The 24,815-nt window shown below is 38.7% G+C and overlaps 1 protein-coding gene across 2 annotated transcripts; it reads left to right on the top strand.

Annotated features, from left to right (window-relative positions):
* The first annotated feature begins 644 nt into the window (after nucleotides 1-644).
* On the top strand, nucleotides 645-23,500 carry smarcc1a (SWI/SNF related, matrix associated, actin dependent regulator of chromatin, subfamily c, member 1a). 2 transcript variants are annotated; one of them, XM_056266171.1, is made up of 28 exons: nucleotides 645-871; nucleotides 1,759-1,878; nucleotides 2,774-2,859; nucleotides 2,975-3,056; nucleotides 3,224-3,316; nucleotides 3,410-3,479; nucleotides 3,611-3,680; nucleotides 3,929-4,004; nucleotides 4,160-4,285; nucleotides 4,606-4,697; nucleotides 5,303-5,430; nucleotides 5,870-5,929; nucleotides 6,040-6,077; nucleotides 6,293-6,411; nucleotides 6,830-6,901; nucleotides 11,727-11,840; nucleotides 12,301-12,454; nucleotides 12,545-12,655; nucleotides 12,769-12,828; nucleotides 12,924-13,182; nucleotides 13,777-13,938; nucleotides 16,293-16,348; nucleotides 16,609-16,750; nucleotides 17,436-17,593; nucleotides 17,761-17,895; nucleotides 21,124-21,382; nucleotides 21,756-21,899; nucleotides 22,024-23,500. In XM_056266171.1, the coding sequence occupies exons 1-28, from the start codon at nucleotides 686-688 to the stop codon at nucleotides 22,122-22,124; spliced, it is 3,273 nt and encodes a 1,090-aa protein (XP_056122146.1). In that variant the 5' UTR covers nucleotides 645-685; the 3' UTR covers nucleotides 22,125-23,500. The 2 variants fall into 2 exon arrangements, with proteins under 2 accessions (XP_056122146.1, XP_056122145.1); XM_056266170.1 differs by having other exon boundaries at nucleotides 646-871; nucleotides 4,582-4,697.
* The last annotated feature ends 1,315 nt before the right edge of the window (nucleotides 23,501-24,815 follow it).

Here is a 24,815-nt window from a genome sequence, read left to right as displayed (position 1 = left end):
GCTATTAATAATGCCAAATTAACAGGGATTGGAATGTTAGTTGTTAATAACTATGGACATTTTTAAAGGCACTATCAGACTGTTTCAGTTCATCTGTGGAGCATCACATTTTTTTCAGTGATAAGTAGTAATTTTATTGAACTCCGTCAATCATCATCTCAGGTTTTCCATTCTCTTGTTTGGTGATGGTCTTTTGCAGGTCCACCCTCCAAAAGAGAAACAAGCAAATAGTAGGCTACAATATTGTGGGAAGTGGTGATGTAAATATAAAACATTGGATCTAAAGGGAAAACTAAAATACCACATTGTTATCACTGGCAGAATTTTTGTAACAATCTGTCTTGTACTAGACATTACAAAATGATTGCTGCCTCTAATTTTACTCGCATAATGCGAATTAAAATTTTATTTTATTTATAAGATTTTAAATTTAAAATGTTTTGTATCAGAATTCTCTGATAAGGAATAAACATTTTGCCAAAACATATTTTAATTTAAACTATTATAAATTGTATATAATTTGGAGAACAAAATATAATTTATTCTTTGTCAAAAGAAAAAAATATTTCTGACATCTCGCGAGATTTCCCTCAAGTAACGACTCTAGCGCGTCGACCGTTGCGCAGGCGCAGTGTCATTTTAAAACAGTTTCCACAGACAAGCCTCTATCGCTAATAAAGAAACAATGGCGACAGCGGCGACTGCAGCGGGCGGAACGGGCTCCGGAGGACCATCGGCCGGCCAAGCGGGAGCCGGTTCCTCAATCGGACGGAAAAAAGATGGAGGGCCATCTTCCAAATATTGGGAGGGCTCGGAAACGGTGTCTCAGTTGGAGACAGTTCGGCTCTGGATCGGGAAACATTATAAGAAGGTCTGCGGCTCATGAGGCGCCCGTTGAATGGGGGCGCGCGCGCATCACACAATAGCTACAAGAAGCGGCACGCGCTCTTGCTTATAACTTATTCGCTATTATAGTCGGTTATTTGAATATATCGAAACAAACGGTTGTGCAGATGTTGTTTAGGTTCCGGGCTGGATTTGTAGCAAGCAAGTATTGCTCTTGTGTAGTTTTAAACGGCAGTGTTGTGGACTGATGAGTTAGCTCGCGTGCTAACGTTGGTGACTGGGATGCGCGATCTGCCATGAATATGCCCGTGTCTTAAAATCTGCTAAAATAATATCTTCGGTTTCAACATTTTTGGGACACGCTCTCTTTTTAGTAAAATCCACTGGTGAACAACTTAAAAGTCAGAGTAAACTTAGTGGTCCGCGCCACGGACCCTCTGTTGTTTATGCTGAAGTTTGTTTACTGACTGGCTAATGTTATTGTATAAGTAATGGTGGTACTATGATACAGTGATTGTAAACGATTAGGTGCGTACTGAATAATTAACATTGGTATTAATTATGGTATTTGCATGGTACTCTTGAGTTATGTAAATAATACCATGATATTTATAATGGTACTACTGTCTCTCTTTAATCCATGTCATTTTGTCAGTGCGCTATTTAAATCAACGGATGGTTGTCCTTTGCAGATATGTTGCACTGGATCATTTAATCTGTACTTTTTATTGTCCAGCTGTGTTGTGTGATGCACTTTTTTTGTAATTAATATTGTAATGATTGCTAAAGATCTAAGTTATTTTTGTTCTTGTATAATTATAAAAAACAGCAACATAAATGTTTAATACTTGCATCGTTCTGATTGAATTGCTGGTATTTATTATGACTTTTCTTTCTTCTGCTTTTCTGAAGTATGTCCAAACCGACTCTCCTACAAGCAAAACTTTGGCTGCGCTGGTGGTGCAGTTGCTGCAGTTTCAGGAGGATGCATTTGGGCGTAGGGTCAGCAATCCTGCCCTTACCAAACTACCTGTAAGTCTGAATTTGCTGCATTTACTCTTCATGTTCCAAATTCATAAGACTTTGTTCATCTTCATAACACAAATTAAGAGATTTTTATTTCTGTCTCTCCATTAACAGTCCATTTACCAAAGTTCATAAAACGTAAACAAATGTAATCCATATGAATCCTGCAGTTAAATCAAAGTATTCTGAATAGATAGATTGCTTTATATGATGAACATATTTAATTTAGGCTTTTATTCACATATAAACTGTGATCAACACGCATACATGGAGCACATTAGATATGGTAGACAGAAGCTGAAACGTTATCGCTTGATGCACAAGAACCAATGAGGTTTGTTCTCGCATGTCACGAAAGCATATTTGAGCTTCCACTTGACCAGTGAGTTTTATTGTGCATCAAGCAAGTCTGATTGAGCTGCCGTTGACCATGTTTAATGTGCTTTATGTATGTGCGTCGTTGATCAATGTTTTCATGTGAATACAATTTAAAACTGTAAAGTTATAGTGTCTATTCAGAAGACTTGGATAAAACCGATAAATGCATATGTATTTCTTTTTTTGAAGCGGTAATTTTGGTGGAATGGACTTTCTGTTGAGTGACAGAAATCTCTTGGGTTTCATCAAGTTTAATATCTTTTTTGTGTTTCGAATATGAATAAAAGTCTTGCGAGTTTGGAACAAGATGAGGTAGAGTAATAGATGACAGAATTTTCATTTCTAGTTGAACTATGCCTTGATTACACTCCTCTATACCATCACTTTTTATTTATTTTTAACTGCGAGACATCGTTAAAGTGCAGTGCTACATTTTTATGGTGCAATTCTGCAGAAATGTACATTTGTAATTGCTCACCAATTGTATAGTTGATATTTTCCCCCCTTTTTTCTGTCATTCTAGGCAAAGATCTTTCTGGACTTCAAACCTGGAGGAGCCCTTTGCCACATTTTGGGTTCTGCATACAAGTTCAAAAGCGAGCAGGGCTGGTGAGTAGAACCTCAGAAAGGGTGAACAAGAGGTTTGGGATAATGAATTACGTTCTGTGATTCTCAGAGCGGTAATGCTAATATATTTAATTTTGATGTGCCTGTATTTCTTCAGGAGGAGGTTTGACCTGCAGAATCCATCCAGAATGGATAGAAATGTGGAGATGTTCATGACTATTGAGAAGACTCTTGTTCAGGTAGAGATCCTCTTGCTGATGTCTATGTTTCTAAATATATCGGCTAATTGCACTCAATGAAAATGTACTTTAGTCATTTTGTTACATTTGGTCTTCCCAGTCCTGAATATGTGGTTACAATCATGGTTCTCTAAATGCAATAATGCATATCTCATTCTTACCTGCAGAACAACTCTTTGACCCGACCAATTGTGTACATTGTGTCTGACGTGGAGCAAAAACAAGCCAATAAACTCAAAGACATCATTAAGAGACATCAGGTTAAAAAAAAAGATGATCAATCAGGTTATTTTTAAAATGTTATCATTTGTTTTATGTGCTTCTCTGATGTTTTGTTTTACTTGCACATCTAGGGAACCATCACTGAAGATAAGTCAAAGGCCACTCATATCATTTACCCCTCCCCAGGCCAGCTGGAAGAAGGTTGGTATTTGATTTTTTTTTTAATAGTATCTAAACCTGGGTTTATACAGTCATCCTTCCTCCATCATTTTGTTTAATTTGACACTATAATTGGTGTTTCATGATCTTGCCTTGTGAATTCTGCTTTTCAGAGGAATGGCTGCGTCCCGTCATGCGTAAAGACAAGCAGGTGCTGGTCCACTGGGGCAATTACCCTGACAGGTTAGTAGGGCTGCAAATTATAGTGATAAAAGGATAGTTCACCCAAAAATGGAAATTTCCTCATTTTCTTACCCTCATGCCATCCCTGATGTATATGACTTTCTTTCTTCAGATTAACACAAACGAAAAATTTTAGGCAAATAATCCAACCTTGTGAGTCTATATAATGCAGTTTTCTGTTTTTAATGAAACAGGAAAGGAGATATTTACATTTCAAGTCGTCTTATATATATATTTTTACACTGCAGTTATGACACATGGGTATCAACAAGTGATGTGGATGGAGATGTTGAGGATCCACCAAGTTCTGAGAAACCATGGAGGGTAAGACAGTTATGATAAGTTTTCCAAATTCACAGTTTCAAAATAAACACATTTCAAAAGCCTTACAATAAGAAGAATATTCACATTGTAATGTAAGGGATACAGCCAGATAACATTTTCCAGCGTTTTCTCAGTACGCTCTGTGATTCCCTCAGGTGCATGCTAAATGGGTCACCGACACAGATGCTTTCAACGAGTGGATGAATGAGGAAGATTACGAAGTGGACGAGAACAAGAAGCCTGTGAGTTTCCGCCAGCGGATCTTTCCTGGGGAAGAAGTGGTAAGAGAGCCAGAGACATGAGTGCTAAAGAAATAGATATGGTACACAATCAGATTTTTTTGTTGTATGCTAAGCCAGACCTTTAAGGTCTTGGCAGGCTTTGTTCTGTCACTGTCTGTGTGTCTGTCAATCATCCTCTAAAGCTCTTCCTTGCTGCCTCACCCTCACGTACCTCACCCGCCCTCCTACCCAAATATCCCCTCAGCGACCCCCCTCCCCTTTGTGTGTAAAACCGTTCCATTCTCTCATTCTCTCGCTCTTTCTCTCATCCTTCACCCCTCCATGGTTCTGATCAGTCTTCCCGTACACCCGATCGCAAGGACCGCAAGTCCCTGGTTGGCGGCAAGAAGAGGAGACGCTCTCCATCTCCACCCAGCACCCCTGCAGAGTCACGCAAAAAGGGCAAGAAAGGGTAATTATTAGCTAAATTAATGTACACTATCGTTCAAAAGTTTGGGGTTGGTAAGATAAAAAAAAAGAGTTTCTGAAAGATGTCTCATTCTCACTAAGGCTGCATTTATTTGATCAAATAAACAGTAAAACTGTTATATTGTGATATTAATTAAAATAAGTGTTTTTTTTAAATAGATGTTAAAATATAATGTATTCCTGTGAAGGCAAGAAGTCATTTTAATATGCTGATTTACTGCTCAAAAAACATTTATCATCAACATTGAAACCAGATGTGCTGCTTAATATTTGTGTGGAATTTTTATATATATATATATATATATATATATATATATATATATATATATATATATATATATATATATATATATATATGTGTGTGTGTAAATTGTAACAAAAACATTTCTATTTCAAAGAAAGGCTGTTCTTTTGTAGATTCTATGTAAAAGGCGTTAATGTCCCATATGATCAATTTAATGTACCCTTGCTGAACGAAAGTTTATTTCTTTTCTCAAAGTTTAGATTACACAAGTAAAAAATGTATTTAGTCATGATCACTTGAAGTGTAGCATAGTTTCATTTATTCATTTACATACAAAAAAACAGGAATCCCGGAGCACAGTGGAGGCGCCGTGGACATCAAAATGATGACGAGCAGGATGAAGACCTCACAAAGGACCTGGAAGATCCCTCCCCTGTGCCAGAAATGGAGGCAGTTACATTGCCAAAAAATGGTCATTCTTCTTGATTAATAATCCCACAAATTTAACTGAACTGGTGGTTGTTGTTTTTTGAACAGTGCAAGGGGTAATTGAAGAACTACCACCATTGTACTCTTGGTTACCTAAGGTGACCTTTCCCTAATATCAGTAGTATGCTTAGTAAGTCTCTTTGGATAAAGGCGTATGTGGTTGATGAGCACTTCCTTGACATAATTTGCTGAATTGCCTTTTTTTATATATATATATATATTTTAAAGCACCTATTTTAAAAGCCCTCTGGATGCATGGAAATTCATTGCATGGCTAAAATAGACACTCTGGATATTACGTGCTGCAGCCCTACTTTCATTGTCCTACTTTACACTGAAAGCTTTGAAGTTTTATTGTATTGGAATTGTCTGTCTGATACATCATCTGCTCTGCTTGATGTCCTCTGCTTTTCTGTCTGCAGTCAATCAGAAAAAGGACAGCGAGAACACACCAGTGAAGGGCGGAACTGTTGCAGATTTGGGTGAGTATTTTACGTGTGATTTGTTGCAGGCATAAATGTGATGGGTGTATATACATGCACATTGTCGAAGGAAATGCAAATGATCACATTCATCTTGTTTGCTGTCTTAGATGACCATGAAGATGATTCAGTAGCGTCTGGTGGCAAGGTAATGTCTCTTTATACTCTAATCCAGATATGTTCAGGTCCATTGAATCTCCATTGTTATTATCTGATGCACAGCATTTGGTGACAACAGCCATTGTTTTTGTTTTTTACCCATAAATTATTTTTTTGCAATAAACTGAAAATATGACTTTAGTGCCAAGCATTTATAGTGAGTCAAATGGTTCTGAAAGGGTGTTTACAAACTGTAATTGACAGGAGGATGACGAACAGTGCAAAACGGAGGTCAATCGTCTGATCGACTCTGAGGACAACGTGACTGAGCAAACCCATCACATCATTATTCCCAGCTATGCTGCCTGGTTTGACTACAACAGGTATTGAATCTCTCCTTCCATGTGCTGCAGTGTTGTCTCGAGAAATGCGTGGAAATTATGTTGTGCTCAACCTTTTTGACTTGAAGGCCCTTCATTGTCCAACACAATATTTGAAGACCCCTCATATAAGCTATGATATTTCCTTTGGTATTTTCTGCTGACATTATGATGCAAGTTTCAAGAAATGTTTATTCTTGTTCAAACAGTTCATACTTAAAAAAACAAAACCATTTCTTTTTAAAATTGTAGTAAAAAAAAAAGTTTACTAACTTTTTTTTAATTAGATTACCGGTACGTTTCACAATTCAATCCTTGAAATCCTGAAAAGTCCCACTCCACATTCTCTTCACATTTTGGAAGCTAAATGATTTGTTATTGTCATCGCATATTCACATCTTTTTTTCTTTTCTTTTTTCAGTATACATGAAATTGAGAGACGTGCCCTGCCAGAGTTCTTCAATGGCAAAAACAAATCTAAGACTCCAGAGATGTAAGTTCACACCAGTGCATTTGTCGTGTACCTAGGGCTGGGCGATATGGCCAAAAAAAATGATCACGATAATTTTTTTATATCAGTCGATATCGATAATTATGACGATAAATGTCAAATCTTCATTTCTTTCAAGTTTAATGGCAGATTTTTGCTCCTAAGTGAAAGTTGTAGAAACCAGTTTGTGGTTTGAAATTACTCTTTATTGTCAGAACATATCATGACAAACACTTGCCAAACATATATTTCTTGGTTTCTGCATGTGCTAATGGGGGATATTGTTTCAAGTCTTGAAACAGGTTTGTGTTGCCTGACTCTGATGGCACGCATCTTCAGCACAGTTTGCAGTGCAGGCTGCAATATTAATATTACATGTTTTATCTCGAAACACATATTTGACAGTGAGTTGACAGTAAATCTGCATCCTAACTCAAGCTAATACTACTATGTTAAATTTGTTCATTAACAAAAATAGTAACATCTGTTAAAAAAAATTTGACAACCACATTTTTATTTGGTAAAATGTAATATTCTTACTGTTTGAGTTTTAACCATAGTTTTTAACCATTGCTTATCCAGTATCATGCATTTAGATCATGATAACCACAGATAAAACCAGGCATAGCCTATAGCAGTGTTTCTCAACCAGTGGGTCGCGACCCACTAGTGGGTCGTTGTTCGTTCTATAGGGGGTCGCAAGACTTTCTGTGTTAACCGGCACAGCCAATAAGTGGGCTTCACAAAAGGCTCATTGCAACAGGCTACGTTTACATGCAACCAAATCCAAATAATGCATTAGTAAACGCATTGACGGTTCAATCGGACTAAAAAGCCTTCATGTAAACACCTTAATCGATCCGATTGAGCTCGATCCGAATAAAATTTCAATTCGATTGAAAGGGGTGGTTTATTCCTTTTTTAATCCAACTGGGAGGACATAAACACTTGATCGGATTGAAAACCGAAACTAAAGGACTGCGCATAGCATAATGATGTATGACGCGCTGAACGAGCTGTTCTTCCTTTTGAGTAAAGTGTCGTATAAATGAGCGTACCATCATTCTAAAATTCTCCTTTCACTCAGCATCTGTGAAGTGGAGCAGGACAACGTCCCACCAGTCCTTGTTTCAGACTCTCATTCACAGACGACTGGTTTTGGGTGCTGGGCATTTTTACTGCGTGATAAATAAGCAGCACGGCACAGTGGTTCATATGATCATTGTCTCCAAATTATGACCAGCAATGGATAAATATTAAGTCTGCTGTTTAAAACAAATAAAGAACCAATGTAAGAGAATAGTTAGTATGCGCAAACAGCGGGAAACTCTGTATATTCGTGCAGTGTGCGCATGTCAAAAACATATAATTCGATTTGAATCTTATGACATATAAACGCGCACATTAACCCGAGCACGTTTAGCGTTCATGTAAACACTACATTCAGATTCATCAATCTGAATTAATTCAGTCCGATTGAAACAAAAGTTGTGCATGTAAACGTAGCCGATCCTCCGACGAATCATAGGCTATTTTCATCGCTTGGATTCAAACCAGAAATGAATATCCACAACTCGCAGATTGTGCAACGAAGTTTCTCTTCCCATTTAGCACTACTACCGTAAAACTTCAAATAATAGTTGAGTCCCGAATAGACGCCTGTCTCTTTTACACGCCTGGTGTGGCGACAGGTTTGGGTAAATAAAGGCCGGTCTCAAATAGAAGCCGGGTCTGTTTTTTAGTTTCGGGTTGTATTTAATCTTCTAAAACCCGTCAGAGCGTCCGCTTGCTGCGCTTGACAGTGCATAGCGAGCAGAGAGAGACAGGGTTCCCGCGGATCCTTAAAAAGTCTTAAAAAGTCTTAAATTAGATTTTTAAAATTTAAGGCCATAAAAAGTCTTATAAAGTCTTATTTTTACTTATGAAAGGTCTTAAATTTTAGATGACACTTTGACTTAGACATATCTAAAAGATTTCCAAATTAAAACCATCTAATTAGCGTACGTATTTTTATTTATTTATTATTCTATCTTTGTGGATTTGCTAGTTCACGTGACATTTCGCGTCACTCGCGAGTCGCGGCAGCATAACTGTCTCCTGCACGCGAGAGGAGAGAAGGAGAAGAAAGGTCGTAACGTTAAATGTCAGTTCAGTTGTAAGTTCATTCTTTATGTGCGTATGGTGTGCGATGTGTATTGTCTATTATGATATTGTAATCATTGTTTTAACGATGTACGAGGCACTGCGAGCTGACATCGCATTTGTCTCGTGCTTTCACTGCGTGATGTGTGCAGTGTAACTGTTATGTCCCCAAATTAGTTTTTGTCTTATATTTATATCATATTATGTTCTTATATTAGAATATCACATCAGAAAGAGTGCCGTTTTCCCATGCACAATTCCAAGTGTGATATTTATGTTGTACAACAGTTAAATTAACAATAAGTTAACATTGAGTTACTTGTTAGACGCAATATTGTCAATATTGTTTGTTTTCCCTTTATTTCGCCGACTATAATTTCAAAATGAAACCGTAGCAGAGTCTCAATGCAACACAGCGATGATTTCTTGACTGAAATCCGCGTTTTGAACGAATCACTTGCTTCTTTCCCGAATGAATCAGCCGTTTGAACGAATCGGTTGAATGAATGACTCCCTCAACTCACTTATTAAGACAGTGATTTGCCGCTGCGGTTTCATATTTAAAGTACCCTTTAAATAAAATTTTAAAATTAGAAATCATTTCATATTTAAATATTGAATATTGATTTAAAAATATATATCTCATAGCTTTTTTTTTATGCAGTTGTAAATGGAGTGTAAATATATTAATGCCACTTCTGATGCCGCTTCTGTCACCTCTGCACTGCAAAGATGGATTTTGATTGAATGATTTAATTTGACAGGTAACAGTGGTACTGTATGATTATTATATAATTAAGTATTATTGTATAATTACTGTATAATTTAATTTGAATGATAGTATTTGACATTAAAGGTGATGCATAACTCTAAATAAGTTTAGAAAAAATGTCCATATATAGGTGAAAATGCCCCTGAAAAAATCAATTTAAGGTGGCAAATATTGCCCCTTAATTAAAATATTAGTTTCTGTCACTGCTGTGAACTGACCACTGCATAGAATATGAAAAATTTGAATATCTTCGTGAGTCAGCTGTCAACAACAGACCTAAACCAGCCATGGCACCAGCACAAAAACACAATCAGTAAAATATCATCTAATTATTATCAACAAAACGTTGAAAATATCAAGATATTTTTTTGTCAATACTGCACAGCCCTAATGTATGGTATTAATTTTGATTTCTTCAGGTCTTAAAAAGGTCTTAAAAAGCCTTAAATTTGACTTTCAAAAGTGTGCAGGAACCCTGGAGAGAGCGAGAGAGAGAGCGCTCCGGCCGCGCGCGCGCACTCACGTCTTCAAACAACACGAGCGCTGTCTTGCTCTCTATCCCTCGCGCATATTAATCAAAATCAATTGACACGATAGTAAAAGGTTGGAAGACCGCAGTTTCACGTGGAGCATTTGGAGATTTTTAGAGATTAGAGACTCTAGGAACAACATCTCAATGAACAACATCTCAACACTAAATTATAAAGGCCTGTCTCATAGACGCCTGTCTCAAATACAAGCCAGTGCAGTTCGACGATTTGGGAAAATAAAAGCCCGGGCTATTATTTAAAGTTTTATGGTATCTTTGTGAGTCGGGATTTTCAACAGTGTCTGCAACGAAAACAAAAAGCAGGAATAGGCTGACAACAGTTTGTGTGCGACACTACGAGTCACACTTTTCCAAATTCCACCAAGTCTGGATATGATCAGAGCGGCAGTCTCAAGGCTAGCCTATCACATTAACGTGAGCAAAAAAATCAGTTTGCCTCATAGTCTGCCTAATTATTGAAAATGTTTGTGTGTTTTCGTGATTATCATTAATTATAATAAGCATATAGGCCTGCGTTGTAGCCTATAGATCTAAAAAGGCATTTCAGTTATTGATTTATTTAGTGGGTCATATGACTGGCATACAAAAGAAAAGTGGGTCCCAGTAGGCAAAAGGTTGAGAAACCCTGGCCTATAGCACCTCACTATCATGGCAAAATGTAACTTTATGGTTTCTATGGTATTTGTATGAAAAACAGTAGTCTAAATACATTATTAAATACTGTAATTATGTTCCATTAGTCATTTAAAATATTGTCTGCATTAATAATATAATACAATTCAATATGTATATCCCACATTTCATGGTGCAGTTAATATTACTAGGCTAACATTACAGTAAATCCATGGTAAATGGATTCAGTATCAATTCAGATTGACTGTATCGTTGCGCACAGTGTTTCTCCTGTTTGTCAGCGCTGTTTCATCTGCCTTTAAACTGGTTTAAATCACCGAGTCATATGTGTTCTTCGCTGAATTCAAGCGCTTCTCACTGGATCTCGTGAGCCATCGTGAGCGAGACGATCAGAGTAAACGCGTCTGCTCTAGTAAACTCGCGCGCTGCCGTTTGGACTTTGAGCCGAGCGGATAAACAGTCTGTGTGGCGCGCGGTTCAAATGAGTTTCGTTCCGCTTTTGGCGCATAAACATATCGAACTCTTGATATCGTTTTATCGAGAAATTATATCGCGGTTAATTATTGTTATCGTTTTATCGCCCAGCCCTACGTGTACCCAAGCCTTTTTAATTCGCATCAAAATATATTACATTTTTACCTTGTGCTCCCATGTATCTCTGTGGTTCTTCTATGATGCATATATGTTTTACTGCTCCGACTGTCATGCTCTGTTTTTTACCTCTTCCTTAGATATCTGGCTTATCGTAACTTCATGATTGACACATACCGGCTGAATCCTCAGGAGTACCTGACCTCCACCTCTTGCAGGAGAAACCTCACTGGAGATGTGTGTGCGGTCATGAGGTCAGAATTGTCATATCGCCTCGGTGTACCATTTTAATATAATGCAGAGAGCCTTGCATAAAGTTAATTAGGATTATTTATTTTGATTTTTTTTTAAACTGTATAATTTCTTAAATCCCAAAAATCTTTTAGTCTGTGCACAATTTAAATGTTTATATTTAAAAAAAAACTAACTGGAGTAAAAAACGTAATTGTATATAATTAAAAAGTTGTTTAATTAAACGTTTTGAATATTTTGTATTCAAATCATTTTAATATTTACCTTTTAAAATGTATGTACCAACTGGGTCCCTATACTTTATAGTAGATGAGATATATATTTTTTCCCCTTGAGAAATATCGACGCGCTGTGCCTTATATATCCAAATGAATCGAGATTCACAAGCTTCTGAATTGAATCAAATTAGTCTAAATACCCAGGCCTGTTTTATATTTATTTTCAGTGTTCTCTTTCTCCCAGAGCGCATGCCTTCTTGGAGCAGTGGGGGCTGGTGAACTACCAAGTTGACGCTGAGAGCAGACCCCTCCCAATGGGCCCTCCACCAACCCCACATTTCAACGTTCTTGCTGATACTCCCTCTGGTTTGGTGCCGCTGCACCACCGCCCCCCACAGGTGAGACTCGGGTTGCTTCCCTATTAATTCCCAGAAGGCAAAAGCTTTCTTGTGAGACATTTGCAATAAAGTGTCTGCTATTCTTTCCAGGTTCCCCCTGCTCAGCAGATGCTGAACTTCCCAGAAAAGGGCAAAGACAAGCCAAGTGACCTGCAGAACTTTGGCCTCCGTACAGATATTTACTCAAAGAAGAATCCCAAGGCAAGTCACAAACCCTGTGCCTGCTGCCAAACCTAATACTTGGAAGTTGTCACTGCTTTTTTTTTTTTACTTCATAGTTTCTTGATGGGATCATTTACTCTCTTGCCTTACAGGGTAAAGGGGCTGCAGGTGGCAGAGACTGGACTGAGCAAGAAACGTTACTTCTGTTAGAGGTGAGATTCAAATCATGGGCACCTTAAACATCTCAATGTTCTCCTTTCATAATCATTTTCTTGTTAATAATATTATTTTTAACTGATTATTCCAGGCTCTGGAGATGTATAAGGATGACTGGAATAAGGTTTCGGAGCATGTCGGAAGCCGTACACAAGATGAGTGCATCTTGCACTTCCTGAGGCTGCCCATAGAAGATCAATACCTGGAGAGCTCTGAAGCCTCTCTAGGCCCTCTGGCTTACCAGCCGATCCCCTTCAGCCAATCAGGAAATCCTGTCATGAGCACTGTTGCGTTCCTTGCCTCTGTTGTTGACCCACGTGTGGCGGCAGCTGCAGCCAAAGCAGCTCTTGGTATGTCAAGTTTTGATCCATATGGAGCTTTTGTAGATGCGCTTATGAGTGACAACATTCTTAGTAGCTGTTTCCATCCAAAATTGCACATTTAAAGTGACCCTTTAATGCTATTATAAAGGATCCTGATTTTGTTTTGGAAGGCTCCTACAACAGATTTTTTATGCATCAAACGTTTCATTTTCTCATAATATACATTGCACATCACCACATTTTTCAATGATTCTCAAACGACTCGTCGGATGAATCAGTCTCTCTAAATCCCTCCTCACAGTCCCATTTTTCTAATCACATGATCTGTTGAGGCAAAGTTGTGTGACTTTTTTTCCCCTGTTAGGCGTTGAGTAATTTATTTGGTAAATGTGTTTCCATTTTAGTTTATGCGCATGTCATCTTATCGGAAAAAATATATATATCCGGCTCAATTGAGCTAGTTTTTTTTTTTTTTTTGGTCTTATTTTATTGAGCATCTAGATGTTTTCATCTAGGGGTTTTTAATTTGATGTCCCAAAATTTGCATAAAAATAGGTTGATGGAAACAGCCTTTGTCAATGCCTTATTTTAAGATGGTATTTCTGTCCATTGCGTTTGTAGAGGAGTTCTCGCGTGTGCGTGAGGAGGTTCCCACAGAGCTGGTGGAGGCTCATGTGAAGAAGGTGCAGGAGGCCGCACGCAGCACAGGAAAAGTGGACCCTGCGTTTGGCCTGGAGAGCAGTGGCATTGCTGGCACAGCCCCTGAAGAGCCAGAGAAGACAGGTAGGAAACTAGGTTTGGGCAGGGTAACGATGTATATCTTTGCGATCGTTAGAGTTTTTGCTATCTTTATATTGCGGTATGTAAATATATCCACATAGCACAATATGTTAAAGTTATTGTCACTTTAGAATGAATGAGAAAATAAAGAGCAGGACATGCATGATGTTAGAAAGAGTTAAGCGCAGTAAGTCGTGAAATACACTAACACACGAAGGGTGCGCTCAAAAACTGCCTCTCTGACAGCACGTGATCCCAAATTCAGTTCTCGCGCAGATTTTTGCGCTTCAATGGTCAAATGCATAAATTATATCAAAATGCCCATCGTGTGGAGGGTTCACATAAACAGTCAGTTATGTCTTAAGTGAATGTGAACCGTTGGGTGAAAACAAGTATATTGGATCCATGCATTAGGTCTTAAAGTGACACCAGCATAATAAACCTGCCATTATTGTTAATCAAACAACAAAAGACACTCACTGTTCTTCTTGACTTACTTTGTATCCTTAATGATCAATTTATATTTAATTCATACACTGAAGGTTATGCAGTGTTTTATTTGAACATTTGATTAGTTAATTTCTGTAGAATTTTATACTACATGTTAAATAAACCTACTGTACCTGAAAAACTTTAATTTGTATCTTTGTTCCATTGTATTTGTCCTATTGTTTGTTTAGGACAGGGGTGCTCAATCCTGTTCCTGGAGATCAGCTTCCTGCAAAGTTCAGCTCAAACATATCTGAACCAGCTAATTAAGATCTTCAGGAGCACTTGATAATTACAGACAGGTGTGTTGGATCAGGGTTGGAACTGAACTTTGCAGGAAGGTAGATCTCCAGGATTGAGTTTAGGAAATTGTTTGCTGCTTGTTTTTTTTTAATAACGAAAATAAAATGAATAACTGTATTGTGACCTATATAACATTTACATGAAACAATTTCTCATTGAAATAAGATTTTGTATATCACTAGTAAGAATTTGCATACAGTGAAATTGGGAAGCTCATCAAGGGCTCTGTGTAGTTGTAGCTCCTTCCAGCAGGTGGCATTAAAACAGTACTTATGAACAAACCAGGTCTTGTCAAACCCAGTGACCCTGATCAGCTGTGCGTAGACTTGTCGTGATAATTTAGAAATGATTTAAGTCGGTAAAAAAAACAAAACGATACAAGTTTCCATTACTCTTCTTTCTGAACATTTAAAAAGCCGTACAAAAGCAGTTACCGTGTGAGTCGACACAGTACTGGAGGCAGCGTGTGCGACTGCATACAATGAAAGCCGTTGGCTTTATGCAGCGCTTGGCAGATGGGGCACAGACATGGGAGGGGTTGAAACTGGGTCAGTGGAGTGACCTAACGTGACATGGTTTGCCAGTGCAAGCTTTGCCACGCATACCTTATTAAAGTCTCCATTGTCATATGTGCCACAACTCTTTGTTCAGTCGAATACCTGCACATAAGGTCAAAATTTTTCACCCTGTTCTCATCTCTAATTGCTGGTTGTTGGTTTTTTGTTCATCGTCTGTGTGCTGTCAGGCTCTTTAGTTTTGACTTTGCAATGCATTGGTTTGACAATGTTCACAGACATCACTGACTATTCACCCACATTGACTACATTAAAATGATAAAAGGTACAGTGAAAACTTTTACATTAGAAAGTTTATTTAAAATTAACTTTGAAATTTAACAATCAAAGAATCCATCAGTTTCCACAAAAATATTAAGCAGTACAATGGTTTTCAACATTGACAAAAAATAAATGTTTCTTGATCACCAAATCAGCATATTAAAAGACTGGAGTAATGGCTGCTGAAAATGTAGCTTTGCCATAAGAAGAATAGATTACATTTTAAAATGTATTAAAAGTTATTTTAACTTATTACTGTTTTACTGTATTTCTGATCAAATAAGTGCATTGTTGAGCAATATTTCTTTAAAAAACATTGAAAAAAACTTTGAACTGCACTACTGCAGTGTAATTAAGATCTGTTTTTTTTTTATAAATGGTAAAAAAAACCTATGAATTTGACCATTTCATTTCTGACATGTAGCTATATGTTATGTATTTTATCAGTTGCTTTTAAGTTGGTTTTTAAATGTGGATTAAGCTTGGAACTAAATGCATTCATTTCTGCATTTATATAATACAAATATATCAGTTATTATGAACTCTTTGTAGGCAGATATGGGCTACGTTAAAAAGGTCATATCAGTTTGAGCAGAAAATAGTGTTTTACTGGAGCTGAAGTACTTTCTAGGATCTATTTCTTTGTCTTTAGCTTCCTTTTTTTTGTCAGTACACTCCACCATCTGACATTTGATGTTTTAATCAATGTTTGTTTTTCTTTACTCACAGAACCTACAGAGACTGAGAAGATGGACACAGACTCTGACTCCCAGCAGCCTGATAAGGTCAGATTTAACCCCTCCACCAGTATCCAGATCTGTCTGCTACTGTGTCATGTTTATTGGAATAAGATCAGAACTGATTATCATTTCCCTGCACTATTGGGATTCCTTGCAATGCACCCTTTTCCAATCCGTCTCTCCATATTAAGTCTGGTTCTTCTAGACTCAATATGGACTCAAGTTTGCTTTCTATACAGCCATCTGTACCTGTTCTTCATTTACATTTCACCAGTCTCATGCTGTCCTTGTCTCATCTCTTGCAGGCAGAGGCGAAGGATGAAGCTGAGAAGCCCAGCGAGTCTGCAGAAAAGCCTACAGAGGCAGAGAAGGAAAAGAATGAGACTACAGAGAAATCTGAGCCACAGGAAGAGGAAGAGAGTGAGGGAGGAGAATCCAAGACAGCAGGTACTGACACTGACTGCCAAAGCTGCACCGAATGCTCATGGGTTTACCTGAAATCTGACACGAGCCTACTTCATGTCTTTTATTGTTTGAACTTTGTGATAAAATGGGCAGAATTTGAAAGCTGAGACTTTTTCTTGTCACTTAACAAATTACAAAGCTCTTTGTGATTATTGGATGGGAATATTGTTTGGTGTAGGGAAAAACTTCAGACCTGGCAACCCTGGCTTGAACCACGGACGATGCGTTATTGTCACGTTAACTTGACCTAAATTCAACAAGATTTTCTTCTCACACAGTACGAGTTGCAGTCTAAATGTGTTTTTCTGCCTCTTTTTCATTGACAGGATATAATTGGCCCTGATCAATCGGCCTATATTGACAATAATTGCTTTTATCAGCCAATACATCGGCACATCATAATAATTTACCATTTTAAAGGATAACCATTTTGACCGTTACGGTTTCAAGTTTATTCATATAGCACATACCACAATACATTTTAGTAATTTTAAAGCAGCTTTACAGAAAATGTGTATTAGAATTAAAATGTCTTTAGACCCTAGTTTATAGGAAATCCACTAACAAAGCAATTTTAAAAAAAAATTATCAGGGAATTGAAAAACTATAAAATGTCTAAGTTGAATTTAATTCTCAGCTGTTGGTCCTGCACATTTTTATGTTTCAGAGAAAGAAAAAGAGGAGGACATGGAGACCACAGAAGAAGGAAAGGAGGGTGAGGAGGAGCAGGAGGAAGGAAAGAAAAAGCTTGAGTTGGATATCGGAGAGGGCAACATCGCCACTGCTGCCGCTGCTGCTCTGGCCTCTGCTGCCACCAAGGCAAAGGTAATGCATACCAGAGATGTTGATGTATACCAGTTCTTCAACTTCCTGTTGTGGCTCCAACATAAAATGTGTCCTTTGTGCAGCTGATTCCAATTAAAGTGTTTTTATCACCTTGGTGGTCAACTTGTTTGCATGCACTATCTCTTACTGGTTTTTCTTTGTCTCAGCACCTGGCTGCAGTGGAAGAGAGGAAGATCAAATCTCTTGTGGCTCTGCTGGTAGAAACTCAGATGAAGAAGCTGGAGATCAAACTACGACACTTTGAGGAGCTGGAGACCATCATGGACCGTGAGAAGGAAGCCGTAAGTATTGCTGATTATTTGGGGGAATCAGGCTGTCAAGAACTAACCTGACTCCGCCAGATGGATTTGCTCCGCATATCCATCTGGAAACCTTCCGTTGAAGTAGTTTTGGTAAGGGGCGAAAATACTGGTTAGCTGATTGGCCTATGTTGGTGATAGACGGGCCAAATCAACCAATCAGATCAACGAAGCATATGACGTACTAACAGAGCGTATCTTTTCCTCTGAGAAAGGCCTCCAGAGCAGTGTTTTGCACTTCTTTCAGTGAAGAAATACTCTGTAATTCCGATAAAACTTGCTCGATAGCCACGCTGATGCTAGTTTCATCCGCTGAAGCCGACATGTTCTTTAGACTGAACTGTCGCGCTTCTCGTTGCGTCACACCTCAACCCGCCTCAAAGCCAACGCTGATTGGACGTTCGTTTGGTGAACTGCTCCCAAATTTTCTTTAACGGAAAGTATCCAGACTGATCTGCGAGTGAAACCTTGAAAGCTCGCGAGATCAGGATGGTCTCACGAGGCTAGTCAAGAACATGTCCCCCCAAAATCAGAAATAATACATTTTATTTTAAATTAAAAATATTTATTTTTTATAATTTAGTTTTTTATAACGTCTTGTGACGTTTTATTGACAATTAAGTGCACCTCTCCCCCAATTCTCCTTAAAATTCAGTGTATTAAAAACTATAAATTATGATTGAATTAGCATTTTTTTCATCTGTTTGTCTACCTGCACCATTAAAAAATGACTGACGCTTTGTTGCAATTCACTCTTCTGCTAAATATAGTCAGTACATTTCCCCCATATGAAGCAGTGTTGCAGAACCTTTTAATTTGTACTATGAGGCTGTGATTTACACTCCCTTTTACACATTATTTTGATTGTTTTGGGTTGGAAAAGAGCATTATGGGAAATATATTTACATCTACTACAGAGTTTCCGCTAGAAAAAAATGGTGCCGGTCAAAGTGACCGGCAGAGGTTTCGTTTAACGGACATTTTGATGATATGCCGGTCAAATATCGCCTCTTAATTAGTCAAGTTGAGGAAAACTGGAGGCAGGCTATGTAACTTAAAAAATGACATAATCAGGCGGTATAGAATGCAACATGTTATTATTAGCCTAACTTTCAAAAAGACGGAAAAAAACATGAACGTCTGATTGGCGTCAATTAACACCAATTGTTTTTTACTATGGTTTCACACACATTCACTTTTTGAAACATTGAGGCACGGATGTACCTAATACAAATAAATAACTAGCTAACTAGTTAACATCTCGAGTTAACTAGCAGATCATTCATTTAGTTCGCTATTAAATAAGAGATCTAGCGCTAAAATCAGTTGTTTTTTAAATCAAGCTGAGCGCTCGTGTCCGCTGCTATCAGTTGCATGGACGACGCGCTGCGGGAGTTGCGCAATCTTCACTCGGACGCGCAATCTTCACTCAGACGCGCGTTTCAATCTATCGCCGTTGCGGACACTCTACACAGGCGAAGCACTGATACTCGGGCGCAGAGATATCACGCAACACCTGAAATAAAGCTTGCCACAAAGAACCGGCGAAAGTAATGATTATGCATGAAACATTTAAATTGTTGATAAATTGATAAAGTTGACGATGCAGACTCGCCATCTTCGCAGTAGTGAACGCGCCTAGAGAGAGAAATGCACACTTCATATGAATAAATTATTATTTTTTAATCCAGGCAAATTTGTTGATGAAACATTGATTAAAATGAAGATACAATTTTTAGAAAACAAAATAAACTTTAAAGAAAGGCTTTCTACAAAACAAAACTAAATAAGTGGTCAAAATCATGTCTGACCAATTCCAAATGTTTTCCGATATATAGGCCTATTGGTCATCTTATGATCCTATCTTACTCATCTCATGCGGTTCCCTTTTCATATAGCCTAATCAACATAGATGAAATAAAAAAATAATAACATTATATTATTTATAAAAATGAAACGTATATTTAAGTTTTTTAACTTATAATAAGCGTCACACCGCTCCGCTTTGCTCACATGCTCTGGTGTGTAGTCTAATGCATGTGTGCGTGCATGTGGTGGAGGGGTGCGATTTTCGAATAATAATCAACCCAACGATCTTCGAATATTATTTTTGCTTGAAAATTTCGTTTTGTATAAATTGTATATTAATTTTAATCAATGTTTCATCAACATTTGCCTGGATTATTAAATAAGAAGCAAATATAGTGGACAATAGGCTAATCAGGACACGGAGGCGTCGGCGTGTGCACACTTCTCTCTATAGGCGCGTTCACTACTGCGAAGATGGCGAGTCTGCATCGTCAACTTTATCAATTTATCAACTTTATCAATAATATCAATGGACCTGGCCATATTTGACTCAATCGTTCGTTGTTTAGGTCTATATTACAGCCGTTCTAGGCGTGCGCTTTATTTGAAATGCAGCATGCGATGTTGTTTAATAACTTTCAAACGGTAGAGCCTGTTCCTATAACATAGCCAAAGGTCGGTGTATTTTTTCTTTATACATTTTAGGCTTATTCTCAAATTCATATTGTGTTAGGGGGGCGGGATTATTACACAATTTTAATCGGACAATTTGACCGGAGAGATTTAATTTTGTCGGACATTTCATTTTTCTCCCGGCCAATGTCCGGTAATTACCGGACAACGGAAACCCTGATCTACTAATTTGCACAGTTCACGCATCCTCTGAATCGTGCTGTCCATTGTTCTTTTTTTATCCTGAAGTCTTGTTTCACACCAGAGGCACTTGAAGAGCTCAGCAAAATGCTTTAGCAAATGTAGCTGAAGATAGTAACCCAATTTAGCTGCTGTAAATAGTGCATGAAGGATGTGTCTTTATAAAGCCCAGTCCAGTGGTACTTTAATTCCTTGTAGCGTTCATAAATTTGCGAGTTGAGTGAGTTTTGCACCCCTGTTCTACAGCAGCAGCTTTCTACTCTTTTATTTGGCATTATGCTCCCATTTATATCAAGCAACCAGATGTTGATATACCAGATGTTAGCTACACTGCTCAAACGAATAGATCAGATTAGAATGCTTGTGAAATAAGTGCAGGCATTCCATTCTAATGATTGGATCTGAAAAACAAATCGAAATTGTGTGCTGTGTGAGTAAACCCTCAGAAATCAATTTAAACTTACCCTCATGTGCCATCAAGCTAGGAGCTGATTTTACAGGAGTTCTTCTCTTCTTTTTTTTTTTTAGCTGGAGCTCCAGAGGCAGCAACTTTTGACAGAGCGACAGGCGTTCCACATGGAGCAGCTGAAGTATGCAGAGATGAAGGCTCGTCAGCAGATGGAGCAGCAGGCAGCCGCACAGCAGAATACAGGAGGACATCATGGACCTCCTCCACATGGCCCACCTCCAGGCATGCACCCTGGACACCCAGGGCATCCCGGGCACCCTGGCCCTGTATATCCTCCCATGCACCATGCCATTGGTCCCCACCATGCCCCTCAGACAGGTCAGAACTCACCCTCATCTTCTGATTTATAATGTAATCTCTAGTATTTAACAGGAAATATGGCTGCGTAATAATATAATTTTCGATATCAGTGAAATTTCACAGATCTCAATGCCAATTCTGTCCTGAACATGTGCACAAATCCTCCTGGGGAACAACGCAAATTCTTTTTTGCAGCTTTATGCCCAGTAGATGGCAATTTATGACACGTCACATAACATGTTTGACTGATTTGGATGCTAAATTTGGGCTTTTAATGAAGGTTTAATAATCAACTAAAATTCAATTAATCACACCGCCCTAATTATTCTCAAAGCAATTTTGTAGAACATCAATAAGCCTACGTCTCCAAGTGACTTGTTGCTTCATACAGGACCAATGGTTGGACCAGGCCAGCCCATGCCAGGTCAACCTATTCCAGGTCGAATGATGCCTGGACCTCCCCCAGTTGGACCCCCACAAGGTGGCATGCCCCCCATGATGGGACCTCGACACCCTGGACCACCCAACGGCATGTGTGAGTGAATGCGTCACTAGTTCAAGTCCTCTTGTTACTTTGTATGGCACATTTGTCCTGGGCTATATATACATTTTTTGTTCGGGCTGCGATTTTGAAACTGCATTATTTTTTTCCTTCTTAGACCCAGGTCCTCCTCCTCCAACCGCACAGCCTGAAGGGATGCCCCCTGGCCCTGTGGGACCTTCTGTATCTGCGCCCCCTCCTCGTGCTGCTGAAAACTAAATATTCCCCCTGTCCCCGCACACATGTACACATCCACACGCAGATACACATGCGCATTCAAAATTTAACTCCAGATTAATCTGGGATACCCGCAGACCTGCTGTCGTCGCCCTCTGTAGATTTGCCTTGCTGATGGGTGGGTCATCTCTAAATCCTCTCTTTCACTTGATCGAGCTGAGCACTCGCCGCCTCGCCTGTAAACTTTCACACGCTCAGGGCACAAAGTCAAGAGTGCAGTCGTTCTGGCGTCTCTTGGCTAGTTATAGCACTGGCTTCTGTTCTTTTTCTCTCTGTGTTTGTTTTAGAGAGTGTGCTGCAGGCTCCTAAGTTTGAGGAACATCGCTGCTGGTGTCCGGCTCCTCCCTATAATGTGACCAATAGAATCATATGTGTATATTGTGCTAATCCACGTAAGCTAACGCTCCAAGATCTAAATCACACTGTAGCTACGAGCCGTCTCCTCCACAAACCTGGAGTCCTGTGGCGCGCAGATAACCTTTCCACTGCCTTACGCGTATCCATTTAAGCAGGGTTCCCGGTGGCTTCCTTGAGCTTCCTTTTAGTATTTACATCCTCATCTAGTTGATAATCTACCTCGCCGGTGAAATTGTATTTAATCTGTGCACCGTGTGTAAAGCAGACTTGCTTTATGGTGCTCTGCTTGGTCAGTCACACTGTGGCACAGTCTCAAACGGAGATGGTAACTCACACCGACCGAGTGCTCCACTGGTCCAAACGTGCCCCCGAGTACTGTACCGCCGAACGAGAGCACACCAAACTGCTGTTTTTAGAGATGTACCCACACATGCATTAACCTTTTTTGCTTCAAATACTGTGCAAATATAGAAACACACAAACACACAAAACCTCCGTTTGTGTTCTCTCTGAGATTGCTAATGGAGGTGTATATATGGTATCACACTGAAGTGATGGAGGAACTTTGCTTATCTTAGGTGTAGCTGGCCTTTTGTGCTCCTCCCTTAGGTGCTGACAGAGTAGCTGCCCTGCCTCGCTCTACCTCTCTCACTTTACTACCTCTCTTCTCTCCCTCCCTCTTTCTGTTTTGGCTGTTCTCTCTCTTTTTTTCTTTGTGTGTGCCCATGTGACTGCTGCATTACTGCTGTGTGGAGGCTGTCGTCCTCCTCCTCCTCAGGTGAACCAAGCCCTCACTTCAACATGGCCCGGCCCGCTACACTACACAAACAAACACACACACACACACGCCGATACATGCATTTCCTCTTCCAAAAATTTCCAGGCTGTATATCACAGGAATATGGGGTGAAACCCTGCCCTCCTGATCCCCATATATATCTTTTATTGCTTTTTATTTTATGGTAATGTATTTTTAAGAAAATAAAGTTTGTGTAGACTCAGTTATCGCTGTTCTTGGAAGTTTGTAGCTTTCTCTTTTCATTTTTACCCGGCACATTGATACTGAGACCTGAACACTGTCTAAATAAAGTGGGTTTTTGTAAGACTGCTTTGTTTCAGTTCTAGCGATTTTGGTTATGATGTATAGGTTTCTAGGAGTTTGATTAAGAATGTATGAATCTCACGGAAACAGGCTTTTGACCCTGAAATCAGAGAAAAAATATTGCATTTATAAAGTCTATTTTTAGGGCTACGGTATTTATATTTTTTACATTGTGATGTGTTCATGGCTTTATTCCTATTCTAATAACTGTAATACAGCTATTAAATGCATTAATTGAAATGTACTATTTTCAAGCAGATTTTCGATCCTCAATTTCAATACAATTGCTCATCGTTTGCTCTAAATGCACTTTGGCAAATCCTGCTCTGAGGGAAAAACATGCAGGAATTAAAACAACCTCATGTAATCTCTAACCCGTATAGTCCGGCATGTGGAGGGCTGTAACGCTTTAGACTGCCCAATAAGATGGCTGTGTGCTTTTTGTTTTTTTTATCAATCATGTTCTAAAGATTGCCACTTTAAAATAACTACTCACTTGAGGCTGTGCATTAGTTGTTTTGCCCCCAAAGGAAAGGGAAGTTCACAATGACTACATTTAGTGTAAAACTGCAGAAATGGCAACATGAGATCGCTAACATTTGTCAAGTATAATTCATTAGACTAATTGTAGCCTGTTTGCAGTTACATAACAACTTAGCACAATAATACAAGTGTTGTCATACAGGCTTCTATCTTACATGATTCTGTTTGGGCTTGGATAATCTTGATTGACCGTTTCAAAGGTTTTAATAAATTATCCTTGATCTGAAAAAAGTCATTTTAAAACAAAAATCTTCATTGGAAACAACTATTTTCACATGTATAGAGAATTTGTCATTTCTTAGTTTAGCCATTTTGAATGAGATTTTGAACACATCAATGCCTCCAAGTGGAACATTTATATCTGTTGTTTGCGTTTGGTGTAATGATACCAGATGAGTCCCAGGTCATAAAATTGTGCTTGGGGTGTACCTAAACGCCCCTCTTTGAGAGCCATTACGCTTTGGTAAAGATGAGCACAGGGCACAGATTACTCTTCACTAGTTTTCACTTTCATTTCTTTCATACTGCCTGAATAAGAATTAATGGTGTTTTTCAAAGAATGTAAGCTTATTTTAAGTGTTAGTTCAGATTACTGATAGACTGATTAATTGATCAATGTCTGACCACTGAGATTACGGCAGCAGACAAGCTTGCTGGCTTGTTACCGTAGA

The sequence above is a fragment of the Rhinichthys klamathensis genome, unplaced genomic scaffold (genome assembly GCF_029890125.1).
Source record: "Rhinichthys klamathensis goyatoka isolate OS25496 unplaced genomic scaffold, OSU_Roscu_1.1 h1tg000246l_1, whole genome shotgun sequence".
NCBI classification, from domain to species: Eukaryota; Metazoa; Chordata; class Actinopteri; order Cypriniformes; family Leuciscidae; genus Rhinichthys; species Rhinichthys klamathensis.
This window is presented reverse-complemented; position numbering and strand designations above follow the sequence as displayed.

Coding starts and splice junctions, on each gene's coding strand:
- smarcc1a (XM_056266170.1), top strand. CDS start 686: ATGGCGACAGCGGCGACTGCAGCGGGCGGAACGGGCTCCGGAGGACCA. Junction 12,656..12,768: donor ACTCAAAGAAGAATCCCAAG/GCAAGTCACAAA, acceptor CTTGCCTTACAG/GGTAAAGGGGCTGCAGGTGG. Junction 16,751..17,435: donor AGGAGAATCCAAGACAGCAG/GTACTGACACTG, acceptor TTTATGTTTCAG/AGAAAGAAAAAGAGGAGGAC.